The sequence below is a fragment of the Thalassophryne amazonica genome, chromosome 13 (genome assembly GCF_902500255.1).
Source record: "Thalassophryne amazonica chromosome 13, fThaAma1.1, whole genome shotgun sequence".
Taxonomy (NCBI): domain Eukaryota; kingdom Metazoa; phylum Chordata; class Actinopteri; order Batrachoidiformes; family Batrachoididae; genus Thalassophryne; species Thalassophryne amazonica.
This window is the reverse complement of record NC_047115.1, coordinates 95490965-95518634: the sequence shown is the minus strand read 5'-3', so window position 1 is coordinate 95518634 and position 27670 is coordinate 95490965. Positions and strand designations below refer to the sequence as shown.

At 40.3% G+C, this 27670-nt stretch overlaps 1 protein-coding gene across 1 annotated transcript in view; it reads right to left on the bottom strand.

Moving 5' to 3' along the window:
* The window catches only part of cacul1 (CDK2 associated cullin domain 1), a 28710-nt gene extending 4743 nt beyond the window's left edge, over window positions 1-23967 (bottom strand). Inside the window, exons 1-4 of the mRNA XM_034184420.1 lie at window positions 23566-23967; window positions 5042-5168; window positions 4540-4642; window positions 4358-4453 (exon numbers count right to left, since the gene is read on the bottom strand). Coding sequence (XP_034040311.1) covers window positions 4358-4453; window positions 4540-4642; window positions 5042-5168; window positions 23566-23884 — 645 coding nt within the window. The 5' untranslated portion in view covers window positions 23885-23967. The remainder of the gene's footprint in view (window positions 1-4357; window positions 4454-4539; window positions 4643-5041; window positions 5169-23565) is intronic.
* Between the last annotated feature and the right edge of the window lie 3703 nt (window positions 23968-27670).

Here is a 27670-nt window from a genome sequence, read left to right as displayed (position 1 = left end):
AACAGGTTTAAAATGTCTTGATATTGATCCAGCAGGGGGCCGTTACCAAAGTCAATGTCCAAGTGTCACCATGTCAGACCACTTCACACAAAAATCTTGTTTCTCTTCCAGCTGCTCCCATTGGGAGTCACCACCGCACATCTACCATCTCCATCTCACATTGTCCTCTCCATCTTCTTCTGTCATGCCAACCACCTAGAGGTCCTCCTTCATTACATCCATAAACCTCCTCTATGGCCACCGTTTATCCTACATGGTGAGTCAATCCTCAGCATCCTTCTCCTGATATACCCTGCATCTCTCCTCTGCATACACCCAAATCACCTGAAACTCACCTGCCTCTGTCCTTCACCCAGTCCTACCTGTGCTTTATCTCTACATCTCTGGCTGCTCCCTTCGTTCCTCGGAGCAGAACCTCCTCACGGTAAAGAGAACCCGCTTTAAAACCAGAGAAGACTATCCTTTCAAGTTGTGGCTCCAAAATTTTGGAATAATCTCCCTCTGTCCCTCATGCGACCGTCTCTGTGGATTCTTTTAAAAGTCAGCTAAAGACATTTTGTTTGGTGAAGCTTTTAATTGATTGTTCTCTTAATCACTGTTTTTTAAAACATGGTTGTGTATTTTGTTTACCTTTTGTGAAGCACTTTGTGATTTTTATCTGTGAAAGGTGCTCTATAAATAAAGTTTTTTCTTCTTCTTCTTCTTCTAATGCTCCTCTCCTGTGGAACCAGCTCCCAATTCAGATCAGGGAGACAGACACCCTCTCTACTTTTAAGATTAGGCTTAAAACTTTCCTTTTTGCTAAAGCTTATAGTTAGGGCTGGATCAGGTGACCCTGAACCATCCCTTAGTTATGCTGCTATAGACGTAGACTGCTGGGGGGTTCCCATGATGCACTGTTTCTTTCTCTTTTGCTCTGTATGCACCACTCTGCATTTAATCATTAGTGATCGATCTCTGCTCCCCTCCACAGCATGTCTTTTTCCTGGTTCTCTCCCTCAGCCCCAACCAGTCCCAGCAGAAGACTGCCCCTCCCTGAGCCTGGTTCTGCTGGAGGTTTCTTCCTGTTAAAAGGGAGTTTTTCCTTCCCACTGTAGCCAAGTGCTTTGCTCACAGGGGGTCGTTTTGACCGTTGGGGTTTTACATAATTATTGTATGGCCTTGCCTTACAATATAAAGCGCCTTGGGGCAACTGTTTGTTGTGATTTGGCACTATATAAAAAAAAAAATTGATTGAATTGATTGATTGATTAATGCGCTCAATCCTAAATCTGTCCATCCTCGTCACTCCCAAAGAAAATCACAGCATCTTGCACTCTGCCACCTCTGGCTCCACATCCTGTCTTTTTGTCAGTACCACTTCCTCTAAGGCATACAGCACAGCTGGTCTCAGTACCACATGAACAGGTTTCTCTGCAGAGCAGTGAGTGATGACATCACCACCTCTTGGCTGGGGCGTCTTTTGTGTGTGTGTGTGTGTGTGTATGTGTTCTCCAGAAACATTAATGAAGCTGTAGAGCCATGGTTAGCTGGTACTAAATGACAACAAGGGCATGATCCACGTGTTGTGCATGTAAAAATATTGCAGTTGTAAGTCCTTAGTTGTTTGTGTTTGTCTGACATGAACCAAACCAGTGACTTTTCTAGATACACACAACATGTGCGCTGCTGCAGTTAATAAGGTATTTAATAAAGTACTTTTTGCCAGTATGTGGATTTTTAGAATACTTGATTGTTCTGGGCAACAGGAAATTAAAATAAATAAATAAATAAATAATTCACGTGGCATCAACTCACTGCTGCACATTAAGACAACCTGGATTAACTCTCTGAACATGGTGGAGTCTCTCTTGGCATGATGAACAACTGAATTTTTCATCTGTCCCCTCATTTATCAAATGTTAATGACAGTATATCTGTCCCTGATGTACTCTTGTTATCTTTTAGAAAGCTTTCGCTTGGGACAGCGTTAAGCTTTTGGCATCAACAATATTTTTCCACATATTTACTGATTTATTTTTTGGTTTTTATTTTTGTTATTTTGAGTATTTTATGCACTTGTGTAGTGTTAAATGTTGTCATGTGTTCACAATTAAAGGCTGTAAATATATCAGTGTGCCAGTCCTCTCTGATTTTCTACAAGTCCCATAAATGACTTTTTAAACATTAAACTAGCAGTTAACTATTTTCCATGTAAATATGTAGCTGTTTAATGGCATCCTGTGGAGAGAATGCAGCAACACTGACTTTGTGCGTGTGTTTTCACAGACAGACCAGCTGCACGCACATTTAGTGCGCATCAATCCTGCCCTGTTAACCCACATGTATAAACCATGGTGACCACTCACACAGCACTGTGCATGTGGAGAGAAGCCATTTTCCATAACTACTTCTCATGCAAGAAACCATATTTGCAACACCTTTCTATAGAAGGAAAAATTGTGAAGTGAGGTGGGAAAGAAGGGGTTTTGAGGGTTGGGGGCAGCCAAATTAAGCTGGTGTTTTTGGGCTGCGACGCTGGCGCTTTAGTAATAAATCTACTGTCACGAAGTCATTTACATGGATGCTTAGGAGAAAAAAAAAAAAGACAGCAATGTGATTCATCTATAATATTCAAGACAGCAAAAGTTACCCTGAACGCCGTAGGCATTTGGAAAACTATTACTTAGTTTGGGTTGTTTTTTTTTGGAAATTTTGAGAATCTACGTGCCCTGTGGTGCATTCTGGTGCATTCTTTGGACTAAATTTGGACCTGAAACAGCTGTTAAATTTCTCTGTGATCTCATGCAGTATGACACAACATGTGGCTTTTGAGTGCATGTTGTGTATCCTGTAGGAGCATGTACACAATATAACAACACAACAGTTACAAATATAACTAAATCTTGGTGAAAACTTTATTTAGTTTGTTTTTGATTGGGCTCAAAGACAAGGCAATTAAAAATCAGAACTCTCAACTAAATGTTATAAATAACTTCATAACTGCTTTCAGACGAGGTAAAGAGATATCATAATATCATAATACTGAAGCCACTCGATACTATTATTCATTCAATAATGCACAACAATAAAATGTTAAATTTGTTTAAATTATCCATCTCAGTCTGAGCCCAACACCTCTAAGAATATGAACCTGAATTTGTTTTTTTTCGATTTCATACAGAAATTTATTTATTGATTTTCTTTTTCAACGGGGGTTTACCCCCCGCCCACCACCACCACCCACCCACCGTGTGTAATTTGTTTAACATTTTTCAATACAAGATGTATTTCTTCTTCATGGAAAGAGGCTACATAGGAACTATTTAAGATTGTATCAGAATATTCCATCGATTTGGCAGACAATTAACAGTTTAACAACCAAAAAAAATGGATGGTGCCATTGGTGGTAACAAAATTCAATGATCGCCGTTTTTTTACTCCCTAAGAATTACATTTATTATACAACAATACCAAAATATCACAGAATTTATTTGTTTAAATGATATCAGTGTTTAATTATTGCCATACTTGTATTTATCTTGTGTCATATTGGAAATAATGATAAGAAACTGACGAGGTAGAAAATTTGTTGAACAATACTATGATATTTGGCACAGGAAGCAAGCATGGAAATTGTCTGGACATCGAGACGTTGCGCATTTACTACCTTCACAAGAGCGTACAGCGAAAAGCAATTCTGCGTGGAGAGTCGTTCGCTCACACTGCCTCCGGTGTTACCGCTGCAGGGTACGGATGTGGGCCCCGCAGAGAATCCAAGTCATTAAAAGATCCAAACCCTCTCTCAGCAGCCACGGACTTCGGCGGCTGTGGTTACGGAGACCCTGCGGCGCTGCGGATTTTTCCACAAGAAAGTCTATCCTTGTGGGGTGCCGGAGCGCTCCGCATCAAAACAGAAGTGTTTCCATGCCGCTCGTGTAGAAACGTTCAAACAGCTCCACACAAGCAGCAGGGGGGCGGTGTGAGTGGCCCCCTGCGGCGCTTACCGAGTCTGCAGGCTCGGTAAGCGCAGTGGATGCAGTGGCAGCGAATGCACATTGAACTGTTGTCTGTATACCAAAATGACGACCTCCTTCTCCGGTAAACAAACCACTTTATGATAATTGATTTCAAAGGAATTTGGCCGTTTTACAGCAAAATATTAGTTGTCGATTTGGAAGAAACAAAAAATAATCTTCCGCCATTTCTTTCAGACGACAAGAATTACAAAAAGACCGAAAACCGTGCAAAGACGGCGAAATAAGCATCCATGCATTTATAAGACTTTAAGAAAGGTCTTCAAAATCGTATTTTATAAAATGAAATGGATGTTGCCCATTACATAACCTATAACAATGTTTGATAAAATGACACCTACCAAGTACATAAACACTGGAACGATACACTGAAGAGATGCTGTGTACTGGGTCAGTGCTATGTTGAAGTCCTCAATGAAGTTTTCAGGTGGGCTGCTCTGGAAGAAATGAAATGCTTTAGTCCCATTTATAGCATCTTTGTGCATGGGTTTATGTCCTTGCATTTTCTGGTCATAACTCTTACTTGTAGATGGGTGAAAACCTGCTGCAGATGATTTGTTACTTTTGATGTCAAATCGCTGTAGAGCAGCTCAGAATGTTGCTGACAAACACACTTGTAGACATAACTATGTATGGGGAGAACAAGTAAAGTACAAACAAATTAGCAAAAAATCTCATTCTCACACCAATCACAGAACATCCCGGACCATATCAGTCAAAGGGAACCTCGTCACATTTCTTAATAGTATCATGAAATTCAAAGTTTACATGAGCAACATGTCAAGTTCCCAATTTTGTGCACCTTGGTGGTCACAGCTTGCACTCCAGAGTTAAATGCCAAATGTGTAATTCTAAATGTCAAAAAAAAAAAAAATATTCCAATCATTTTCACATAGTCAGATTTCATTAATTATTGAAAACAAAATGGTGTTTGATAACAGACTTTATTTTAATAATGAAATTTGTATTAGAAGAGAAACTGATGCACCCTGAGGAAATGTAATGAAATATTTTGGTGGTTTTACCTGTATATTTGTGCATAAGAAACAGAGATGTGCTCTGTGGGATTCTGGATCAGGAGACGATCTATTGCCTTCTCCAGATTTGGCCAGTGATTATTCCTGTAGTCTTCCTCAGCCATTGCATTTAGAACTGAAAGAAAAGAGGGAAGTAGTTATGTTTACCATCATCACTCTTATACACACGCAACTTCATTCTAGTGAAAGCATTCGGACCAGGGACCTCATTCACAGAACTGTGCATGGAATCCAGACAAGGTTTACCTGAGTACATAAGATGAACAGATAAGATAAACTCTACTGATCTCACAGAGGAGAAATTAACATGTTACTTCAGCTCTTAAAAAACACACAAGGTGGGTGCAAGTAGAGGAAAATGTTCATCAAACAGCATGTGCAAGCTTAAGCAATAATAATAATAATACTTGTAACAGTACAAGACATAAGAAAATGAGGTAGAAGTAGAATATGTATGTGTATATATACATATACACACACACACATACCTATACACATACACACATATATGTACGTACATATATAAGTACATATGCATATATATATATAAACATGATTGGGATTGAAAAAGAGATAGGAGCATCTTATTTACAATATGTGAAGTGGAGTTTAGATGTGATAAGGTGACATTAGTGCTGGGATTTGTAAACAAGTTGTTATTGCACGTGATTTGTGGACATATTAATATTGCACGTAATTTGTGGACATATTATTGCATGTGGTTATTTCACAGTGTTATTGTTCAGTCTGACAGCAGCAGGGAGGAACGACCTGTGGTATTGTTCCTTCTTGCACTGAGGGTGCCTCAGTCTGTCACTGAACGAGCTGTTCAGCTCCACTACAGTCCGGTGCAGAGGGTGAGAGGAGTTGTCCATGATGGATTTAAGCTTTGTTAACCCCCTCCTCTCTGCCACCTCCTCCAGAGAGTCCAGAGGACAGCCCAGGACAGAGCTGGACTTCCTGACCAGCTTGTTCAGTCTCTTTCTCTCCCGCTTTGTGCTGCCCGGGGCCCAACAGATGACAGCATAGAGGAGAGCAGAGGCTACGACAGAGTTGTAGAAGGTCTTAAGCAGTGGCCTGCTCACTCCAAAGGATCTCAGTCTCCTCAGGAGGTGGAGGCAACTCTGACCTTTTTTGTACAGGGTGTCAGTGTTGTGAGTCCAGTCCAGTTTGTTGTTGAGGTGAACACTAGGTATTTGAAACTGTCCACAGTCTCTATGTTCTCCCCCTGGATGTTCACCAGTGGCTGAGGTGGTGGTTTCCTCCTGAAGTCGATCACCATCTCCTTCGTCTTACTGGTGTTGAGACACAAGTGGTTGCGCTCACACCAGTCCACAAAGTCTGTGATGACCGACCAGTACTCCAGCTCATTCCCCTCAGACACACGACCCACAATGACGGAGTCATCAGAGAACTTCTGGAGGTGGCAGCTGTCCGTGTTGTAGGTGAAGTCCGAGGTGTAGAGGGTGAAGAGGAAAGGCGAGAGGACGGTGCCCTGGGGGGCCCCGGTGCTGCACCTTACCACCTCAGACTGACAGCCGCATGTACTGCGGGCAGTCAGTGAGGTAGTCGATGGTCCAGGCGGCAAGATGTCCATCCACACGTGTCCTCCAGATTCCCCCGCATCATCGCCAGTCTGATGGTGTTGAAAGCACTGGAGAAATCAAAGAACATGTCTCTCACAGCGCTCCTGCCGGTCTCCAGGTGGGTGAGCACTCGCTGCAGTAGGTAGATGACAGCTATTTTCAGTTATGATTTCGGTTATTTTTAAAATAAATCTTGTTTCCATGTTGAATACAGCCAGTGTACTGCACACTAGTAGCGTGATAAACATGCATACTGTGTGAGTGAAACGGGACAACTGACTGTGTGGTTGTCAACGACAACAAACAGCAAGTTCCAGGCCCGGATCAGTAAACTTTGGTCGTCTTTGGCCAAAGCATTTGCCATCTAGCAGACGTGCTGGCTCTTGCACCAGCTGTACTGCCGTCAATGAAATTAGCAAAAAAAAAAAAAAAAAATATATATATATATATATATATATATATTATGCGTGCCAATTTCGGCATGCGGGCGGGGATGATGAACTGTTTTGTTTTTTTTTTGTTCTTTTTTAATGGGGCCTCACAGTGCAGGCAGCAGCAGCATTTTGTTCATAACCGGGTCTGGGTACGGTTTGAAAAAATAAACAACCGGTCTTTCAATCAAAGAAATACTGTACCCACTTTCCTCAAGTGTCAGTGCTGTACTTCATTTAGTACCTCCGTTACCGGGCACGTCCAGACTGCTCTGTCCGGTACATGTGAGGGATTTTTAATGGAAATACATTACGATGGGGGGGACATTTTGTCCGATGTGAGCAAAAATCAGTTATACAAAATCAGTTACATACAGTGTTATTACATGGGAAACCATACAAAAGCATTCACAGCACTTCATTTTTTCCACATTTTGTTCTGTGGATGATTCGAAAATGCATGAAATTTTTTCCCCTCAAAATCCTACATACAACACCCCATAATGACAACATGAAAAACGTTTTTCTGAAATCTTTGGCAAATTAAAACTAGAAATGTGTGTGTGCATATTTTTATTTATATTTATATTTATATATATATATATATATATATATATATAATGGCTGGATAGAAAGCTGAAAGGTTGAAGTTTTTCATACCAATGTCAATATTGGCCCTGGATTTTGTCAGTCTAGCATAAAGTTGGCACCTGTTGGACACTCTTGAACTGGTGCCAAAATTCAATTTTTGTTCACTGTAGTATGATTAATCTTGGCATTTTCCTGAGTCTTGCTTGGCATCAACATAAACTTCAGGGTCTCTGCAAGTAAAAAGAAACATAAGTGATTAAGTTTGCAGCATTTAAGGGTCAAACTGAGTGTTTTAAATGTTGTATTTTTGGGGGGACACCCTATATATATATATATAATATATATATATATATATACACGAGGTCTCTTAGATAATAACCGACCCTTTTATTTTTTTTTTTTAACTATATGGATTTGAATGACATGCGATTACACCAATCATGCTTGAACCCTCGTGCGCATGCGTGAGTTTTTTTCACGCGTGTCGGTGACGTCATTTCCCTGTGGGCAGGCCTTGAGTGAGATGTGGTCCCGCCCTCTCGGCTGAATTCCTTGTTTCACACGCTGCTCGAGACGGCGCGCGTTGCTTTATCAAAATTTTTTCTGGACCTGTGAGGAATATCCGAGTGGACACTATTCGAGAAATTAAGCTGGTTTTCTGTGAAAAGTTTAACGGCTGATGAGAGATTATGGGGTGTTTCTGTCGGTGTAAGGACTTCCCACGGAGCGGGACGTCCTGCAGCGCTTCCAGGCGCTGTCGTCGGCCTGTTTCGAGCTGAAAACATCCTAATTTAAGGCTTAATTCACCCAGGACATCGTGAGAGAACAGAGAAGATTCAGAAGAGGCCGGCATGAGGAATTTATGCGGACATTCCACTGTTTAAGGACATTTTTTTAATGAAAGACGTACGCGCAAATTCGCCGAGTCGTTTCCGTGACGACTCGGCAAATCTGTGTGCGCCGCGACAGGAAAAACATCCGTGTTGAAAACCATTTGTAGAATTCAGGCGGCTTTTAATGGCTTCAACAAGTGAGCAACTGAGAAATTGTTTAACAGCTTGGGCATGTTCCAACTTGCCCGTTAAGATTTCCAACGGAGGTGTTTTTCCTGCCGCGACCCCCCGCGGTCGGGTCCGGCCCGACATGCGACTCTGCCCGCACGTTCTTTCATTACAAAATGACCGTTAACAATGGAATGTCCGAATAAACTCCTCATGCCGACTTCTTCTGAAAGTTCTCCGTTCTCTGACGACTTACTGCGTCAACAGAGCCTGAAATGTGGAAGTTTCAACTTGAAACGGCGAGACGCTGCCGCCTCGAAGCGCAGATCACCGTCAGGCGCCGTGGACCGTCCTTAAAGCGACACTACCAGACCAAAATCTCTCAGCCGTTAAAATTTTTACCGAAAACCAGCTGAATTTATTGAATGGTGTCCACTCAGTTGTGCCTTACAGTTTTGAAAAAATTTTTATCAAACAAAGCAACAGTCTCTGAGCCATTCCTAAACAATGAAAAAAATTGACGAGGGGTGGACGACTCCTCACTCAAAGATTGCCACAGGCGAATGACGTAACCGACAGGCGTGAAAAAACTCTCGCATGCCCACGAGGGTTCAAGCATGTCTGATGTAATCACACGTGATTCAAATCCATATGGTTTTTGAAAAAATAATAAGGTCGGATACTTTCTAATAGACCTCGTATATATAGATATATATATATATATATATATATATATATTATATATATATATATATATATATATATATATATATATATATATATATATACACGTGTATATATATATAATAAAATAAAAAAATCACATGTACGTACGTATCCACAGCCTTTGCTCAATACCTTGTTGATGCTCTTTTGACAGCAATTACAGCCTCAAGTTCAAGTTTATTCAGCACTTTGCAAAAAATAAAACAAAATAAAACTGATTTCTCAGCCAGTCAACCCATGCAACGAAAGGTGTAGGTAGAAGCAAAGCTTATTACACCTACCCCTTTTACCTCAGCAACTTTTACTTATCACAGCAAAACCAAACAAAACAAGTGAGCAGAACAGCAAACACAGACATCTTAAAATAATCAATAAACTCAAATCCTCATCATACACACCAATAACAGCACAATCGCATAATCCAAAAAAATAAATACAAAATTAATAACTTAATTGTCCATACTTTAACCAACAGCTATATAGTCCTTCAACCATGAATTAATTTTCAGAGAATTTAGACAATTTTCACATATTCAGAAAACATCAGTTCCTTATATTGGCATTTAAACTGATTGACATTTGGACACTTCAGTTCCTTGCCAGATTATTCCATATTTTAGGGCCACAAGTAGAAACACAAAAGCCTTTCCTGGTCGTCCGAGCCAGCAATTTTAAAATGATACAAGCCCCTTAAATTATATTTCTCTCTCTCTCCTTAAAAATCTTGAATTCTGAGGGGCAGTTGCTTTTTTTTTATACATTAATTGCACAGTTTTAAATGTAATCATTGTGAAGTTTTAATATTTTATTTAATAAACAATGAATTGTGTGATCTCGATAACCTACATTGTGAATTGTTCTTAATGCTCTTTTTTGAAGAATGAATAATGATTGCAATGTGGTTTTATAATTATTGCCCCAAACTTCAGCACAGTAAGCCAAGTAGGGAGAACCAATGAACAGAGTATGAAGTGCTTTGCAATCAAGAACATGCCTTACCTTATTTAGTACTGCAATACTTTTTGACACTTTCTTTTAATGTTGAATATGAGCTTTCCAATTAATTTTCATCAATAACACCTAAGAACTTATTTTCTTTGACATGCTCTATGATTACCCCTTGTATATTTAACTGAATTTGTATGTCTTTATTGTAATTCCCAAATAAATTATTTTAGTTTTAGACAAATTTAGTGATAATTATTAATATCAAACCATCTTTAACTTCATCATTCCAATATGTAAATCAGACAATTGCAGTTTTTCTCCTGAACAAAACAGGTTGGTATCATCTGCAAACAGAATGCCTTAAACAGATCCGAAACTTTACATAAATCATTAATGTACAAATAAATAATTTTGGTCCCAACACAGAACCCTGAGGAAGCCCACAAAGATGTCCAGATAAGAGAGCAGCAATCCCAGAGTTTAACAAACTGTTTTCGGTTTTGTAAGTAATTTTTAATCCAGTCAAAGCCACCCCTCTGATCCCATACAGTTCCATCTTTTGAAATAATATGTTGTGATCTATTGTATAAAAGCCTTTCTCAGATCAATAAATAAACCTATTACTATTTCCTTTGGTCCATATGGCTACTGATCTCTTCTACTGAATCGAGCAGAGCCAGTGCAGTGGACCCACCTGCTCTAACAATTATATTTTTACATTTTTCCATACATACTCGTATTTCAATTGTCATGCATTCCAACAGATTTTCCTCAGGTCTTCTTGAATATGATGCCACAAGCTTGGTGCACCTATCTTTGGGCAGTTTTGCGCATTCTTCTTTGCAGCACCTCTCAAGCTCCATCAGGTTGCATGTGGAGCGTCGGTGCACAGACATTTTCAGATCTCTCCAGAGATGTTCAGTGAGATTCAGGTCTGGGCTCTGGCTGGGCCACTCAAGGACATTCACAGAGTTGTCCTGAAGCCACTCCTTTGATATCTCGGCTGTGTGTTTAGGGTCATTGTCCTGCTGAAAGATGAACCGTCACCCCAGTCTGAGGTCCAGAGCGCTCTGGAGCAGGTTTTCATCCAAGATGTCTCTGTACATTGCTGCATTCATCTTTCCCTCAATCCTGACTAGTCTCCCAGTTCCTGCTGCTGAAAAATATCCCCACAGCATGATGTTGCCACCGCCACGCTTCACTGTAGGGATGGTGCCTGGTTTCCTCCAAACATGATGCCTGGCATTCACGCCAAAAAGATCAAGACTAGAGAATTTGTTTCTCATGGTCTGAGAGTCCTTCAGGTACCTTTAATCAAACTCCAGGTGGGCTGCCATGTGCCTTTTACTAAGGCATAGCTTCCATCTGGCCACTCTACCATACAGGCCTGATTGGTGGATTGCTGAAGAGATGTTTGACCTCCTGGAAGGTTCTCAACTCTCCACAGAGGAATGCTGGAGCTCTGACAGAGTGATCATCAGGTTCTTGGTCACCTCCTTGACTAAGGCCCTTCTCCCTGATCACTCAGTTTAGACGGGCAGCGGGCTCTAGGAAGAGTCCTGGTGGATCTGAACTTCTTCCATTTATGGATTGAGGTCACTGTGTTCATTGGGACCTTTAAAGCAGCAGAAATGTTCGTGTACCCTTCCACAGATTTGTGCCTCCAGACAATCCTGTCTCAGGGGTCTACAGACAATTCATTTGACTTCATTCAAAATTCAAGATTTAAGATTTTTATTTGTCCCCAAGGGGAAATTTGTCTTGGACACAGAGGCAGCCACATAAATACACTAACCAAGTACAGACATGACCAGACCCAGACAATACAATACAATCACAACGACACATTAACGACCTGCTCTTTGGTTTGAATTCAGGAGGTTCACTGATATAGGGAGGAATGAGTTTTTTATACCTGTTGATCTGTTAATAACAGCCTCCTCGAATATCTGCTGTAAGGATGGATACTCTCTTACTCTCATCACTTTATGTACCGTGCGCACCAGCCTCATCAGTTCTGATTTATTTTGACTGACAGATTACCAAACCACGCAGACATTCTATACCTAATAACACTTTCAACAACAGCCTGATAAAAAAATAAGCATAGTCTTCTGTTTTCATGTTTCTGTTTTCTGTTTTCAATTTCATGCTTGGTTTGTGCTCTGACATGTACTGTCAGCTGTGGGACCTTATATGTAGACAGGTGTGTGTCTTTCCAAATCATGTGCAATCAACTGGATTTACTCCAGGTGGACTCCAGTTAAGCTGCAGGTACCTGAGCTCAGTTTGGAGCTTGATGGCAAAGGCTGTGATGACTACTTACGTACAAGTGATTTCTTGTTTTTTTTTTTTATTATTTATTAATACATTTGCAAAAATCTAAACATCTTTTTCACATTGGCATTATGGGGTACTGCGTGTAGAATTTTGAGGGGGAAAAATTAACTGCTTCCATTTTGGAATAAGGCTGTAACAACAAAATGTGGAAAAAGTTAAGCGCTGTGAATACTTTCTGGGTGCACTGACTGGTTAGCATTCAAGTCTCACAACTATACAGCAAGACTGCATTACCAGAACCCTAAAGACTTTGACCTTCATTCTCCTGCAGAGGTATCTACACTGTCAAACACCTGGCTGTCCAGCAAACCCCATTACTCAACAAGCTTTTCCCAGATGTCTCTCAATCTCAAAGGCAGAGGACCCCAAGACATGAGTGTCACTGCTGAGATAAGTAAATAACACTACAAATTAAACACTTTCACCACAGACAGATAGACCTCTGATGCTCGAGTCCAGGAAGACATTAATAGCCTGGTCTTGTGCTGAAATGAGAGTACCCTGCGACCATGACGCAGTCTGAGTCTGTGGACTTTTAGTCAAGACTCAAAACCTATTTTTATTCTCTTTCTTATGAATAGTTTTTATTTTTTTGTTTATTCTTTTACTTCTGTTTTTATTATGTATTTTTTTTTTTTTAATTATTTATTCAATTTTATGTTGACTTGTTTTATGTAAGGCACCTTGAGACGGCTTTTGCTGTGATTTGGCGCATTATAAGCTAATTAAATTAAATTAAAATTACCCAGTGATTCTGCAAAAATCATCGTCTGCAAAGTGAAGGTCAGTAAACCTTTCCTCATCAAACAAAGGCACCTAAGTCATGGTTTCTACAACCCTATCAAACACCAAGTCCATGTAATGGCCCTGTCACACCTTGACGATTTATCCAGTGTATGCTGATATATGAAAAATGTGCCAATACGCTGGATACGTCATGTAAGTCATCTAGTTGTCACACCATGATGATTTATCCAGCGTATACTGACAGCCCCCCTTTCCACCGAGCAGTCCGGGTTGGTACTGCACGGTGTGGTGTGGCTCAAAAGAGTAAGTCTGGATTGGTTAGTGTTTCCACCGCCAGCAGAACTCTTTTATTTGGCAGGCAGAGCATAAATATTGACCAAGCACATCATTGCGTATGCGTACTCTGCCGCGCTGCCTCTCCCCTCCACACAGAGGCCAAACAGAGTAATTTAACTTTTTTTGTCTTGGTCAATCATGCAATTTATTTTTGTTGCGTGAACAATGCTGAATCAACTGATTTCTCTGATAAACGCTGATGTGAATGAATGAGATGCTGTGACTTTCAACTTTTAAAAGAAGTTAATTTGTTGTTGTGTGACACAAAGAACGGCGTCCTGCAGGACAAACCACCGAGAGACTGGGTTTTAAACTGCTACGTTTCCTCAGCCATGGACAAGAAATAAAAGTATTTTTAGATGTCCATTTTTCCAAAAATCAGGATGCTTATGTGATTACGTTTTTGTCAGGCTGTGATGAATGAATCCGACTGAAACGAACAGGTAAGATTAAGACTTAAGACTGTATGAAGTTTTAATATTTGTGAACTGTTCTGGGTGCACACATCAAGTAGGACTTGACCTGGAGAGCCAAACACCACTGCTAGAGCAAAGACTGCACATCCTGAGAATACTCAGGAAAAAACCATCTGACACAAAACCTGCTCCTGGTTCTTTTCGTAGCTCTACAGAAAGCATCCGACACAGGCCTCCGTGTGTGGTTTAACACTGCTGAGAGGATATCACTCGAGAAGATCATGAACAATGCCTGGAAGCATCAACAGGTTGCCCTCTCCCCACTCTGGAAGATCTACACAGTTCCTGCAGTCTCAGAAGAGCACAAAACACTTTACAAGATCCAGCTCATCCTGGACATGCATCATTTTACCTGATGCCCTCAACCCAAATGGTTCCAAATAATAAAAGCCCAGACAAATTGATTAAAAATGCTGTGTAAACTCTGTGCGCAACACATTTTTTTACATATGAATATGCACATACATACTAGTACGGAGATTTTATTCTATACGAATAAATAAATCTATTTTATTCTATATTCATACTTGTCATGAGACAAACCGTGCTGTAAAGATCAGAAATGTGAAAACAAACCTGCACTTGAACGCACAAGTAATGTACAAACAAAAGACACCTCAGTCCTCTGGGGCACTGCAATACCACATGTATACTAAAATACTAGATAGACGGGACTAGATATCAGCAGATACTTATATTAAATGACTGATCAGGATTGGGAGAGAAAAAAAATGCCATCAGGACATCCCTACCAACAACACAAAAAGGTAGACTGAAGCCAGACTGGAAAGTTTGTCAAGTGCATGAGGGAAGATGTTTTGATCAACGTCACGATACCACGATTAACATTTTGCATGGATCGTCTGAAGCAAGTGACAATAATTCTTATGTGTGTAGATTAAAGGATACAGGCCGTAAAGAACAATAAATAAACAAGTGAGATGTGGCAGGTTGGAACCAACAGCCCCAGATGCAGATTTTATATTCAAATTACATTTACAGCATGTGTGAAAAAAACATTTCCTTGGAAAACACACTAGTACTGACTATTCTCCTATTACATTTGATCCTCAGTCGCAGTTATTACTGAAGTGAGACTTTAGCTGAACCACCAATGGTAATCATTCAGTCAGACGAGGTTTATTTAATGAGGTGGAGTAATGTAATAGTTACAAGAAAATAGCACAGCATGAAAAAACATGATATAACAACTCAGTGGCAACTTAATAAACAGTCCAAATGCACGGCCATCAATCTTGTTGAGCGAGAGAAAGGGGGAGCGCAAGAGTAGGGCATGGGTATTGATAGGATTTTATTGATATCGACGCCACCATCGATTCCGCGGCACTGATCGATCCGGTTCTTTATCAATACCTCCTGTGAATTTTCTGTATACTAAAAGTATGCTTTACAGGTTTTCTATGTCAACAACATCTTATTGAGTCTAAAACTAAATAAATATGAAACTGGTCACTGGACCTTTGATTTCTGGACATTAACAGAAATAACAAAATCGGTGGTTTTTGTCAAAAGCAATTTCTTTTCAGGTACAAATGAGACCAAATTTAACTCCACAGACTCTGAGCTGAGCTCTTACAGCCAGCTGTGCTGCACGCCAACATTAATGTAATTCATAAAGAACAGGGGACATCTCATTTTGAGAGACAAAAAAAAAACAGTTTTGGTCTGATGTACTTTGCTGTCTGAATTACAGCATATGGAAACGAGGTGTCATTTGATTTAAAACAGCAATTTACTTTGAAGTTATTAATTCAGACTGGAATCCATCTTTCCAGCATTTGGAGCCATGCAGTTAGTCCCACAAAAACGAAAAGATATTATTATTACTGATTATTTCATTTACCTGAGGACCAGTACTTCAGTTTACAAACTGGTGAAACGGGTCCAGCTCACGCCAGAGAGCCATCGCGTGTGCTGTCCCACGAAAGTTAATGAGGAACAAATAAAAACTCCAGTGTGGGAACAGAGGACGATTCTCTTTTCTTGCCCGCAACAAGACAAGAGTCCCAGTTAGTGACTTTAATCAGACAAAGGTGAGTCACGACTGGGACATCTTGTAAATGGCTTTGAATGGGGGTTAATGAAGAAATTGTGGACCTGCTGCTTCTGAAAGCAGTGAAGCTGTGAAACTGCTTTGCTGCTTCAAGCAGCGCTGCATAGACAAAAGATCATTTTCCTGATACACACCCTGAAGACAGCGGCTGCTCCGGCGTAATTGTGAACTGAAGAACCAATAAAGAAATCATTAAGCAAAAATGCTATTGATGTCAGTTGATCGAAATCACTACTTATCAATTCTTAACAGGAACCGGTTTTCAAAAACCATCCCTATGCAAGACAGAAACAAAAATTACATCTTATGCACTTTTTCCTTTGTTCTCCGCTCTTAAAAAAAATAACACAATTGGGGAATAACCCTGTTGTGTCTGATGATTTGCGGACATTCATGCTGGTTATATGGTCGCAAATAGAGCTTTCGCTAAAAAGGAGTCTTATGGCGACGCACATGCGCAGATACGCGGAGGACAGGAATGATATTCGAAGGAATGACATCTCGTCAGAACACTGGTTAGGGTGCAGAGTAATACATCCAAATGTGAAACCAATTGAATATTTTGCCACCGTTACCCTCGATATTCTACGGTATGAAATCTCACATGATTAACCAATCAGGTTTGCAGAAAAAAAATGTAATTGGATTAGAATGCTATATATATATATATATATATATATATATATATATATATATATATATATATATAATACATTAATTGTTATTTACATTAATTATTAAGATCCCTCAATCAATGAATCACAAACAATATTTACATTTATGAGCTTTTGATAGAGCAGAGTTAGCTTGAGTTAGTGGAAGTTAGCGTGCATGCTGACGATTGCGAAATGTCCTTGTAAATGATTCCACAGGTGTTATCAGGTTACAAAAACAGCATTTTCAGTTTTAGAAGCATATATTTCTCGCTAGCTTTTACCTACTATATGAGAAATAGGTTATATTTACACACAAGCTAAATAAAGTATGCAGCTAGCTACCAGCCTGTGACATCACCACTTCAGAGGTGTTATTAGGTTCTAAAAGCAGTGTTTTCAATGTGTTTGTTTTCAGTGTTTATTTCTCACTAGCTTTTACAGAATCTATGACAAACATGGTATATAAACACATAAATGAAGTGTTTTTGGAGAGACCTACCACTGACATCACGGTGCTGCTCTACTCTGATTGGCTGTCACATCAGCCACTCAAAACAAAAAAAACAGAACAGATTGAAACAGAATGTGAATTTTAACCTCTTAAAATACGGCAAGGTAACCATCTTTGAACTTCAATCAATCAATCAATTTTTTATATAGCGCCAAATCACACAACGTTGCCCCAAGGCGCTTTATATTGTAAGGCAAGGCCATACAATAATTATGTAAAACCCCAACGGTCAAAACGACCCCCTGTGAGCAGCACTTGGCTACAGTGGGAAGGAAAAACTCCCTTTAACAGGAAGAAACCATCCAGCAGAACCAGGCTCAGGGAGGGGCAGTCTTCTGCTGGGACTGGTTGGGGCTGAGGGAGAGAACCAGGAAAAAGACATGCTGTGGAGGGGAGCAGAGATCGATCACTAATGATTAAATGCAGAGTGGTGCATACAGAGCAAAAAGAGAAAGAAACAGTGCATCATGGGAACCCCCCAGCAGTCTACGTCTATAGCAGCATAACTAAGGGATGGTTCAGGGTCACCTGATCCAGCCCTAACTATAAGCTTTAGCAAAAAGGAAAGTTTTAAGCCTAATCTTAAAAGTAGAGAGGGTGTCTGTCTCCCTGATCTGAATTGGGAGCTGGTTCCACAGGAGAGGAGCCTGAAAGCTGAAGGCTCTGCCTCCCATTCTACTCTTACAACCCTAGGAACTACAAGTAAGCCTGCAGTCTGAGAGCGAAGCGCTCTATTGGGGTGATATGGTACTACGAGGTCCCTAAGATAAGATGGGACCTGATTATTCAAAACCTTATAAGTAAGAAGAAGAATTTTAAATTCTATTCTAGAATTAACAGGAAGCCAATGAAGAGAGGCCAATATGGGTGAGATATGCTCTCTCCTTCTAGTCCCCGTCAGTACTCTAGCTGCAGCATTTTGAATTAACTGAAGGCTTTTTAGGGAACTTTTAGGACAACCTGATAATAATGAATTACAATAGTCCAGCCTAGAGGAAATAAATGCATGAATTAGTTTTTCAGCATCACTCTGAGACAAGACCTTTCTGATTTTAGAGATATTGCGTAAATGCAAAAAAGCAGTCCTACATATTGTTTAATATGCGCTTTGAATGACATATCCCGATCAAAAATGACTCCAAGATTTCTCACAGTATTACTAGAGGTCAGGGTAATGCCATCCACAGTAAGGATCTGGTTAGACACCATGTTTCTAAGATTTGTGGGGCCAAGTACAATAACTTCAGTTTTATCTGAGTTTAAAAGCAGGAAATTAGAGGTCATCCATGTCTTTATGTCTGTAAGACATCCTGCAGTTTAGCTAATTGGTGTGTGTCCTCTGGCTTCATGGATAGATAAAGCTGGGTATCATCTGCGTAACAATGAAAATTTAAGCAATACCGTCTAATAATACTGCCTAAGGGAAGCATGTATAAAGTGAATAAAATTGGTCCTAGCACAGAACCTTGTGCAACTCCATAATTAACTTTAGTCTGTGAAGAAGATTCCCCATTTACATGAACAAATTGTAATCTATTAGACAAATATGATTCAAACCACCGCAGCGCAGTGCCTTTAATACCTATGGCATGCTCTAATCTCTGTAATAAAATTTTATGGTCAACAGTATCAAAAGCAGGCACTGAGGTCTAACAGAACAAGCACAGAGATGAGTCCACTGTCCAAGGCCATAGAAGATCATTTGTAACCTTCACTAATGCTGTTTCTGTACTATGATGAATTCTAAAACCTGACTGAAACTCTTCAAATAGACCATTCCTCTGCAGATGATCAGTTAGCTGTTTTACAACTACCCTTTCAAGAATTTTTGAGAGAAAAGGAAGGTTGGAGATTGGCCTATAATTAGCTAAGATAGCTGGGTCAAGTGATGGCTTTTTAAGTAATGGTTTAATTACTGCCACCTTAAAAGCCTGTGGTACATAGCCAACTAATAAAGATAGATTGATCATATTTAAGATCGAAGCATTAAATAATGGTAGGGCTTCCTTGAGCAGCCTGGTAGGAATGGGGTCTAATAAACATGTTGATGGTTTGGATGAAGTAACTAATGAAAATAACTCAGACAGAACAATCAGAGAGAAAGAGTCTAACCAAATACCGGCATCACTGAAAGCAGCCAAAGATAATGATACGTCTTTGGGATGGTTATGAGTAATTTTTTCTCTAATAGTTAAAATTTTGTTAGCAAAGAAAGTCATGAAGTCATTACTAGTTAAAGTTAATGGAATACTCAGCTCAATAGAGCTCTGACTCGTTGTCAGCCTGGCTACAGTGCTGAAAAGAAACCTGGGGTTGTTCTTATTTTCTTCAATTAGTGATGAGTAGAAAGATGTCCTAACTTTACGGAGGGCTTTTTTTTATAGAGCAACAGATTCTTTTTCCAGGCTAAGTGAAGATCTTCTAAATTAGTGAGACGCCATTTCCTCTCCAACTTACGGGTTATCTGCTTTAAGCTACGAGTTTGTGAGTTATACCACGGAGTCAGGCACTTCTGATTTAAAGCTCTCTTTTTTAGAGGAGCTACAGCATCCAAAGTTGTCTTCAATGAGGATGTAAAACTATTGACGAGATACTCTATCTCACTTACAGAGTTTAGGTAGCTACTCTGCACTGTGTTGGTATATGGCATTAGAGAACATAAAGAAGGAATCATATCCTCAAACCTAGTTACAGCGCTTTCTGAAAGACTTCTAGTGTAATGAAACTTATTCCCCACTGCTGGGTAGTCCATCAGAGTAAATGTAAATGTTATTAAGAAATGATCAGACAGAAGGGAGTTTTCAGGGAATACTGTTAAGTCTTCTATTTCCATACCATAAGTCAGAACAAGATCTAAGATATGATTAAAGTGCTGGGTGGACTCATTTACTTTTTGAGCAAAGCCAATAGAGTCTAATAATAGATTAAATGCAGTGTTGAGGCTGTCATTCTCAGCATCTGTGTGGATGTTAAAATCGCCCACTATAATTATCTTATCTGACCTAAGCACTAAGTCAGACAAAAGGTCTGAAAATTCACAGAGAAACTCACAGTAACGACCAGGTGGACGATAGATAATAACAAATAAAACTGGTTTTTGGGACTTCCAATTTGGATGGACAAGACTAAGAGTCAAGCTTTCAAATGAATTAAAGCTCTGTCTGGGTTTTTGATTATTTAATAAGCTGGAATGGAAGATTGCTGCTAATCCTCCGCCCCGGCCCGTGCTACGAGCATTCTGACAGTTAGTGTGACTCGGGGGTGTTGACTCATTTAAACTAACATATTCATTCTGCTGTAACCAGGTTTCTGTAAGGCAGAATAAATCAATATGTTGATCAATTATTATATCATTTACCAACAGGGACTTAGAAGAGAGAGACCTAATGTTTTATAGACCACATTTAACTGTTTTAGTCTGTGGTGCAGTTGAAGGTGCTATATTATTTTTTCTTTTTGAATTTTTATGCTTAAATAGATTTTTGCTGGTTATTGGTAGTCTGGAAGCAGGCACCGTCTCTACGGGGATGGGGTAATGAGGGGATGGCAGGGGGAGAGAAGCTGCAGAGAGGTGTGTAAGACTACAACTCTGCTTCCTGGTCCCAACCCTGGATAGTCACGGTTTGGAGGATTTAAGAAAATTGGCCAGATTTCTAGAAATGAGAGCTGCTCCATCCAAAGTGGGATGGATGCCGTCTCTCCTAACAAGACCAGGTTTTCCCCAGAAGCTTTGCCAATTATCTATGAAGCCCACCTCATTTTTTTGGACACCACTCAGACAGCCAGCAATTCAAGGAGAACATGCGGCTAAACATGTCACTCCCGGTCTGATTGGGGAGGGGCCCAGAGAAAACTACAGAGTCCGACATTGTTTTTGCAAAGTTACACACCGATTTAATGTTAATTTTAGTGACCTCCGATTGGCGTAACCGGGTGTCATTACTGCCGACGTGAATTACAATCTTACCAAATTTACGCTTAGCCTTAGCCAGCAGTTTCAAATTTCCTTCAATGTCGCCTGCTCTGGCCCCCGGAAGACAATTGACTATGGTTGCTGGTGTCGCTAACTTCACATTTCTCAAAACAGAGTCGCCAATAACCAGAGTTTGATCCTCGGCGGGTGTGTCGTCGAGTGGGGAAAAACGGTTAGTGATGTGAACGGGTTGGCGGTGTACACGGGGCTTCTGTTTAGGGCTACGCTTCCTCCTCACAGTCACCCAGCATAGTGGTTCTCCTAATGATTTGCTTTGGTGTTCACATTAAAAGTTATGAGCTGCTTATTTTCTCAGTAACTGTGCATTAAGTGGCCCCAACGGCTGAAGCTACCGACAGCTGCTAAAAGGTCTCATTACGCTATCTTTGGACTTTATTTTTCTATCTGCATGCAGTGTGCATTATATGCATGACAAAGCAGCTGATCCAGAGATGCACAGCATGTTTCCCAAATGTGTCTTTACGGGCCTCCATGCTCGTCTTAAACACGATAAATGTCCTTTTCCACAAACACATGTTCACATAAGATTAATATGACCTAAGGTCATTTTTATGAATCATTTCACAAAAAGCGTCTGGACAAATAAAGCAAGAAGGGATTCAATCAGTCACACTGCATGCATAACAAGATTTTTTTAATTCACATTCTTCAATAAGGTAAGAAACCACTAAATTTTAATTCAAATGTTGCTGAACAAACTAAGAATGATCAAACTGAACAGCCGTGTCAGTCATGTGACATCAGAGTTCTGTGCTCACATTACATGTGTCCGCAGCCCCAGACCACCTCTACAAGTTGGCCCAAAGCACTCACACGAGCATCTAGTAACTTTGAACAGTGTTTAGTCCAACAAACTGGACTTTGTGGATGTAACGTGCCCGGTCGTGTTTTTCCATCTATATCCAGGGTTTTCATGTATCCCATAATCCCTTGCACGTCAGAGAGTCGCTGCAGTCAAAACAACATAGAGAATCCACATGATGACAATTGTAAATTAATATTATACTACAAAAATGGAATTTTTTTTTATACTTTCCGTCACGTTAATAAGAGACTGCTGCATGATACCCTGAAAACTTGCTAAAACAATTATAACGAATAATCCGTGTCTGCTGTTTAATCTGCATGGAATTTAATAAACGGAAACCAAACTTCAGACATATTATATATTAGTCTGGAACAAAGAGGACAAACAGTGTTGTAAAGAACAATAACCAAGACGTTAAAGAGCAAACTTCACTTTCCCCCAGAACGACATGATCAGGAAGCGAGTGTAGCTCACAGCAGCTCCCATTGAAAATAACGGAGAGACAGACTGTGATTCTCACGTTTACATAAAACAAACGCAATAACAATGTCTATAAACCCAGAGAATATATTCACAAGAGTTTTAGGCGCAATATAAAAATAGTTTTAATGTTAATGGTGTTGTCCGTGTGCAGTGGTTAAAGTGCAGCGTGATCAGAGCGTCTCAATGCAGTTCTCAATGTTACTGAGATCTCGCAGTGGGGCGACCTCTCCGAGGTTTTGCGGGATTTGAAACCTGAAAAGGGTGGATGTGGCCTGTGACAGACTGGCATCTTGTCCAGTGTGCCCCACCTCATGCCCTCTGACTGCTGGGAAAAGAGAACATGTAACCCTGGCCTAGAAACATTACAAAAAATTATTTTGTCTTTTTATTATTTCAAGTTAGGACTAGGGAAACGGACAGCGTTAATTAAAAAGTTAATACATTTCAACAATATTTCTGAATCCAGACCATGGCTTTGCACAATTCTGGAAGTCGGAAGTCTTGGTCCGGAATTCGTCCACCTGCTCTGCACATACATATCAAGAGGCTGTATAAGAGCATTATTTTAAAGTGACTGTTCAAACTCTGTAATGTTGTTGTTGTTGTTTTTTTTAACTAGTTATTTGAGCGTTTCGGGTTCTTCCGATGAAAGAACCGTCGGTGAGTCCAGACTCACCGACTCGCGTCCAGTCACGGCCTTTTGTAGGTCCGGTTAAATTGAGGCCTCTGTCCTGTGGATCTACACAAACTACCGAGTCAAACGGACCACAGGAGCGATAGTTAACTAGCGGGAGTTCTACTTACGAAACTTGGAAGTGGAGTCAAGGGTGAATTTGTCGTGGGCTGTGGCACCGTCCGTCTCACTCACTTCGCTGCTCTCGCTGCCGGAGTCCGAGTCCACCAACTTTGACCCCGCGGTGCCACCGGACCACAACCGGGGCCGCCGAGAGGGTGCCTGCAGGCCCGGGGGACAGACCGGGCTACAGATCGGCAGCGGGATCGCGGACACGTCCGCCAGCTGACTGCTCACGTACGGCTGCACTTTGCCGCTACTCGTACAATAGTTGTGGTTATGGTCGTCTTTTATGTCTAAACCGTCTTCTTCCATGGCCTCCATTTTCATTAACCTTCCAGCGTCCCAGAGCCCGGTGTCAGTCGGTAAACATTTGGGATAAAGATGAACAAAAACAAACAAACTGTCAAACGTCTTCGGTGTTCATCTCTGTTTGGCTAAGTTTTTTATTTTTTTACGACAGGCCGTATCGTATAAGGTCATATCACCGGACCGCTGAGACAGCTGGGAAATGTAGTTTCAGTCGTGCGCAAGTTGCTCAGACAAAAAGCAAAGGCAAAAAGCTTTCGAAAAGTTTAAATCAAAGCACATTTTCAGAGCTTTATAGTGGAGTGAAGCAGAAAAGGATGTTCACGCAGGAAAAGTCTCCACGTGCCTTCAAGCCAAGTAGAGCCGAAACCTCACATATTTGTTTTAAGAGAATAATTATTTGTGCCACTCCTCCAGTAGGTGGCGATGCAACAGAGAAAAACTGTACAGCTGAAGCGAATAACTCCACAAGCACAGCCTAACGGTTTCATTTCAGCTCCATAATAGTGGTGGTTAAACCCTAAACCACCAAACACAGACCTACCGTGGAGTAACTTTGTTCAAAGCTCTCACATTCAGTGAACACATAAACAAAAACAACAACATTCTCAAAGCACTCGCCAATTCTGATTGGGGAGTAACCCCACATACTTTAAGATCAGCTGCCCTCTGCTACTCCACAGCAGAGTCCTGTGTGCTGCTGATCGTCCCACACCCACAAGGTAGATACTGAACTGAATGAGGCCTGTGGAATCATCACAGGCACCCTTTGACCCCCACCTATCACCTTCACAGCCTAGCTGGCATAGCACCTCCAGAAGCACAAAGGGAAGCACCAGCAAGAGACTTATGTTGAACACAGACAGACAGACGGATGGACAGACGGCAGATGGAAGCAAAGTCTTTGCAATATCTGATGGCCATATTTTGGTCTCAGATAAAAATCTAATATTTTGAACATAGTGACACAGGACACATTGTGTTAAAAGTAGACAAAAATATCCATTGATGACAGTCATGAATGAAAAAAATAAATCTTGTGTGCATGAACACTATAATAGGCGATCGGTTGAAAAATCGTTCTTTACATTCTGTTCCAGTAAAGTTGGTCTAAATGATCTTTACGCAATAATTTTGTTAAAAATATACAAAGTACATTTCACAGAGTTCAGCTCAAAAAGTCTACACAGCAGGGAGATATAAACCCGAGAAAAAATTAATGTTTCTAATTTTTTCACTGAGAAGTGGAACCCCACGTGATCCGTCTGAACCAATCACTGCCCAGCTTTCACATCCTAGCAGCATGTAAACAACATGGCGGCTGCCAACTTGCTGGCTAGAGAAGCGGAAATTAAACGCTTTTTCTACCTTGAATCCGTAAATAACGAGAACTCTGCCCCAATGACGGCAGCCAGGTGGAATAAGGTTGTTGATTGCTGTAAATCCTGGTGAGATGGAGGGACGTCCTTTCATGATGTCACTCACAGAACACCCCGACTTCAGGTTCATCAGACATGTTATCATCAATTCACTGACATAAATTTGATCACCAAGGTACATTAGGAGAATATTTGGTCATATTTTTGGGCTCATTGTTGACGGGGTAGTTGTTCGGCCCTGTTTACCTCTTTAAAGGCATCTTCCTTTACATGTACATGGATGTTTGTGTTCACTGTACAGAGCAGAGAACACACACACACACACACACACACTGAATACATTTGTACCCAGTAATTAAATGTGATCCTCCTCAGTCCTCAGGCTGAAAAGAGCCAAAAATCAAGATGCTGATCCACTGAATGAACCACCAGCCAAAAAATACCTACTTCTTCAGAAGTGGCAGCACCAGCCTGGTTCAGAAGGCAACTATTTAGCCAGCAACCTGTGTCATATGCAATAAAGTGGACACGTGGATAACCACTGGTGTGTTTGTTACAGTTCATGAATTATATGTGTTCCCTACATTTGTCTTGACCAGAGTTAGGTATCAAATATTTTTGAAGCTTATGTCTAAAATCAAAACACACTGCAAGCTTTTATTTCCAACTTCTGCAAGTTGTGCCAAGAAAACTTTTCAACTGCAAGAACCTTGTCCTGATATGCTGGTAAATAAATGAACATAAAAGGCACAATTGTTTTGCATTATGCCAGTTTCTCAACATGATGACATCTCTTTGTAGTTTTCCAAGGATTCTGACATTGAAAGTTATACTTTTTTAGTTTGCAGGTTTTTTTTTTGCTAAATTCAAAGCAAATTGTTGTTCTTCCACAAAACACGAGAACATGTTTACGGTCTTTCTGGAGTGATTCAGTTGTGTTGGGGAGCTCCATCTAACCATTATTGCTCTTATCACAATTCATTTAAATTCCCTTTTGGAAGATCACTTTGTCAGCAGTACACTGTTAAACCGAACACTTCATTTTAAGTTAATGTAACTCAAACTTTGAAAAAAGTTATAGTCACTCATTTCCATTAATTAAAGTAACTCAAAAATGAATTGTTGTCATAACTCAGTTCCTTTAAGTGCATTTAACATTTTAGGGCATTTAAGTGTTGGTGATGTATTTCCAGTGCATTCCATTCACTCATTTTAATTGAGTTTACAGTAGTGTTCAGAATAATAGTAGTGCTATGTGACTGAAAAGATTAATCCAGGTTTTGAGTATATTTCTTATTGTTACATGGGAAACAAGGTACCAGTAGATTCAGTAGATTCTCACAAATCCAACAAGACCAAGCATTCATGATATGCACACTCTTAAGGCTATGAAATTGGGCTATTAGTAAAAAAAAAAAAAAGTAGAAAAGGGGGTGTTCACAATAATAGTAGCATCTGCTGTTGACGCTACAAACTCAAAACTATTATGTTCAAACTGCTTTTTTTGCAATCCTGTGAATCACTAAACTAGTATTTAGTTGTAGAACCACAGTTTTTCATGATTTCTTCACATCTGTGAGGCATTAATTTTGTTGGTTTGGAACCAAGATTTTGCTGATTTACTAGTGTGCTTGGGGTCATTGTCTTGTTGAAACACCCATTTCAAGGGCATGTCCTCTTCAGTATAAGGCAACATGACCTCTTCAAGTATTATGACATATCCAAACTGATCCATGATACTTGGTATGCGATATATAGGCCCAACACCATAGTAGGAGAAACATGCCCATATCATGATGCTTGCACCACCATGCTTCACTGTCTTCACTGTGAACTGTGGCTTGAATTCAGAGTTTTTGAATTTTACTCTCATCAGTACACAAAATATTCCTCCATTTCTCTTTAGGCCAGTTGATGTGTTCTTTGGCAAATTGTAACCTCTTCTGCATGTCTTTTATTTAACAGAGGGACTTTGCAGGGGATTCTTGCAAATAAATTAGCTTCACACAGGCGTCTTCTAATTGTCACAGCACTTACAGGTAACTTAAGGGGAGGTGATGGTCTAGTGGTTAAGGTGTTGGGCTTGAGTCCAGAAGATCATTGGTTCAAATCCCCGCCTGACTGGAAAATTACTAAGGGCCCTTGGGCAAGGCCTTTAATCCCCTTTTGCTCCCGGTGTGTAGTAAGCGCCTTGTATGGCAGCACCCTGACATCGGGGTGAATGTGAGGCATAATTGTAAAGCGCTTTGAGCGTCTGATGCAGATGGAAAAGCGCTATATAAATGCAGTCCATTTACCATTTAACTCCAGACTGTCTTTGATCATCTTGGAGCTGATCAATGAGCCTTTGCCATTCTGGTTATTCTTCTATCCATTTTGATGGTTGTTTTCCGTTTTCTTCCACACGTCTCTGTTTTTTTTTTTTTTT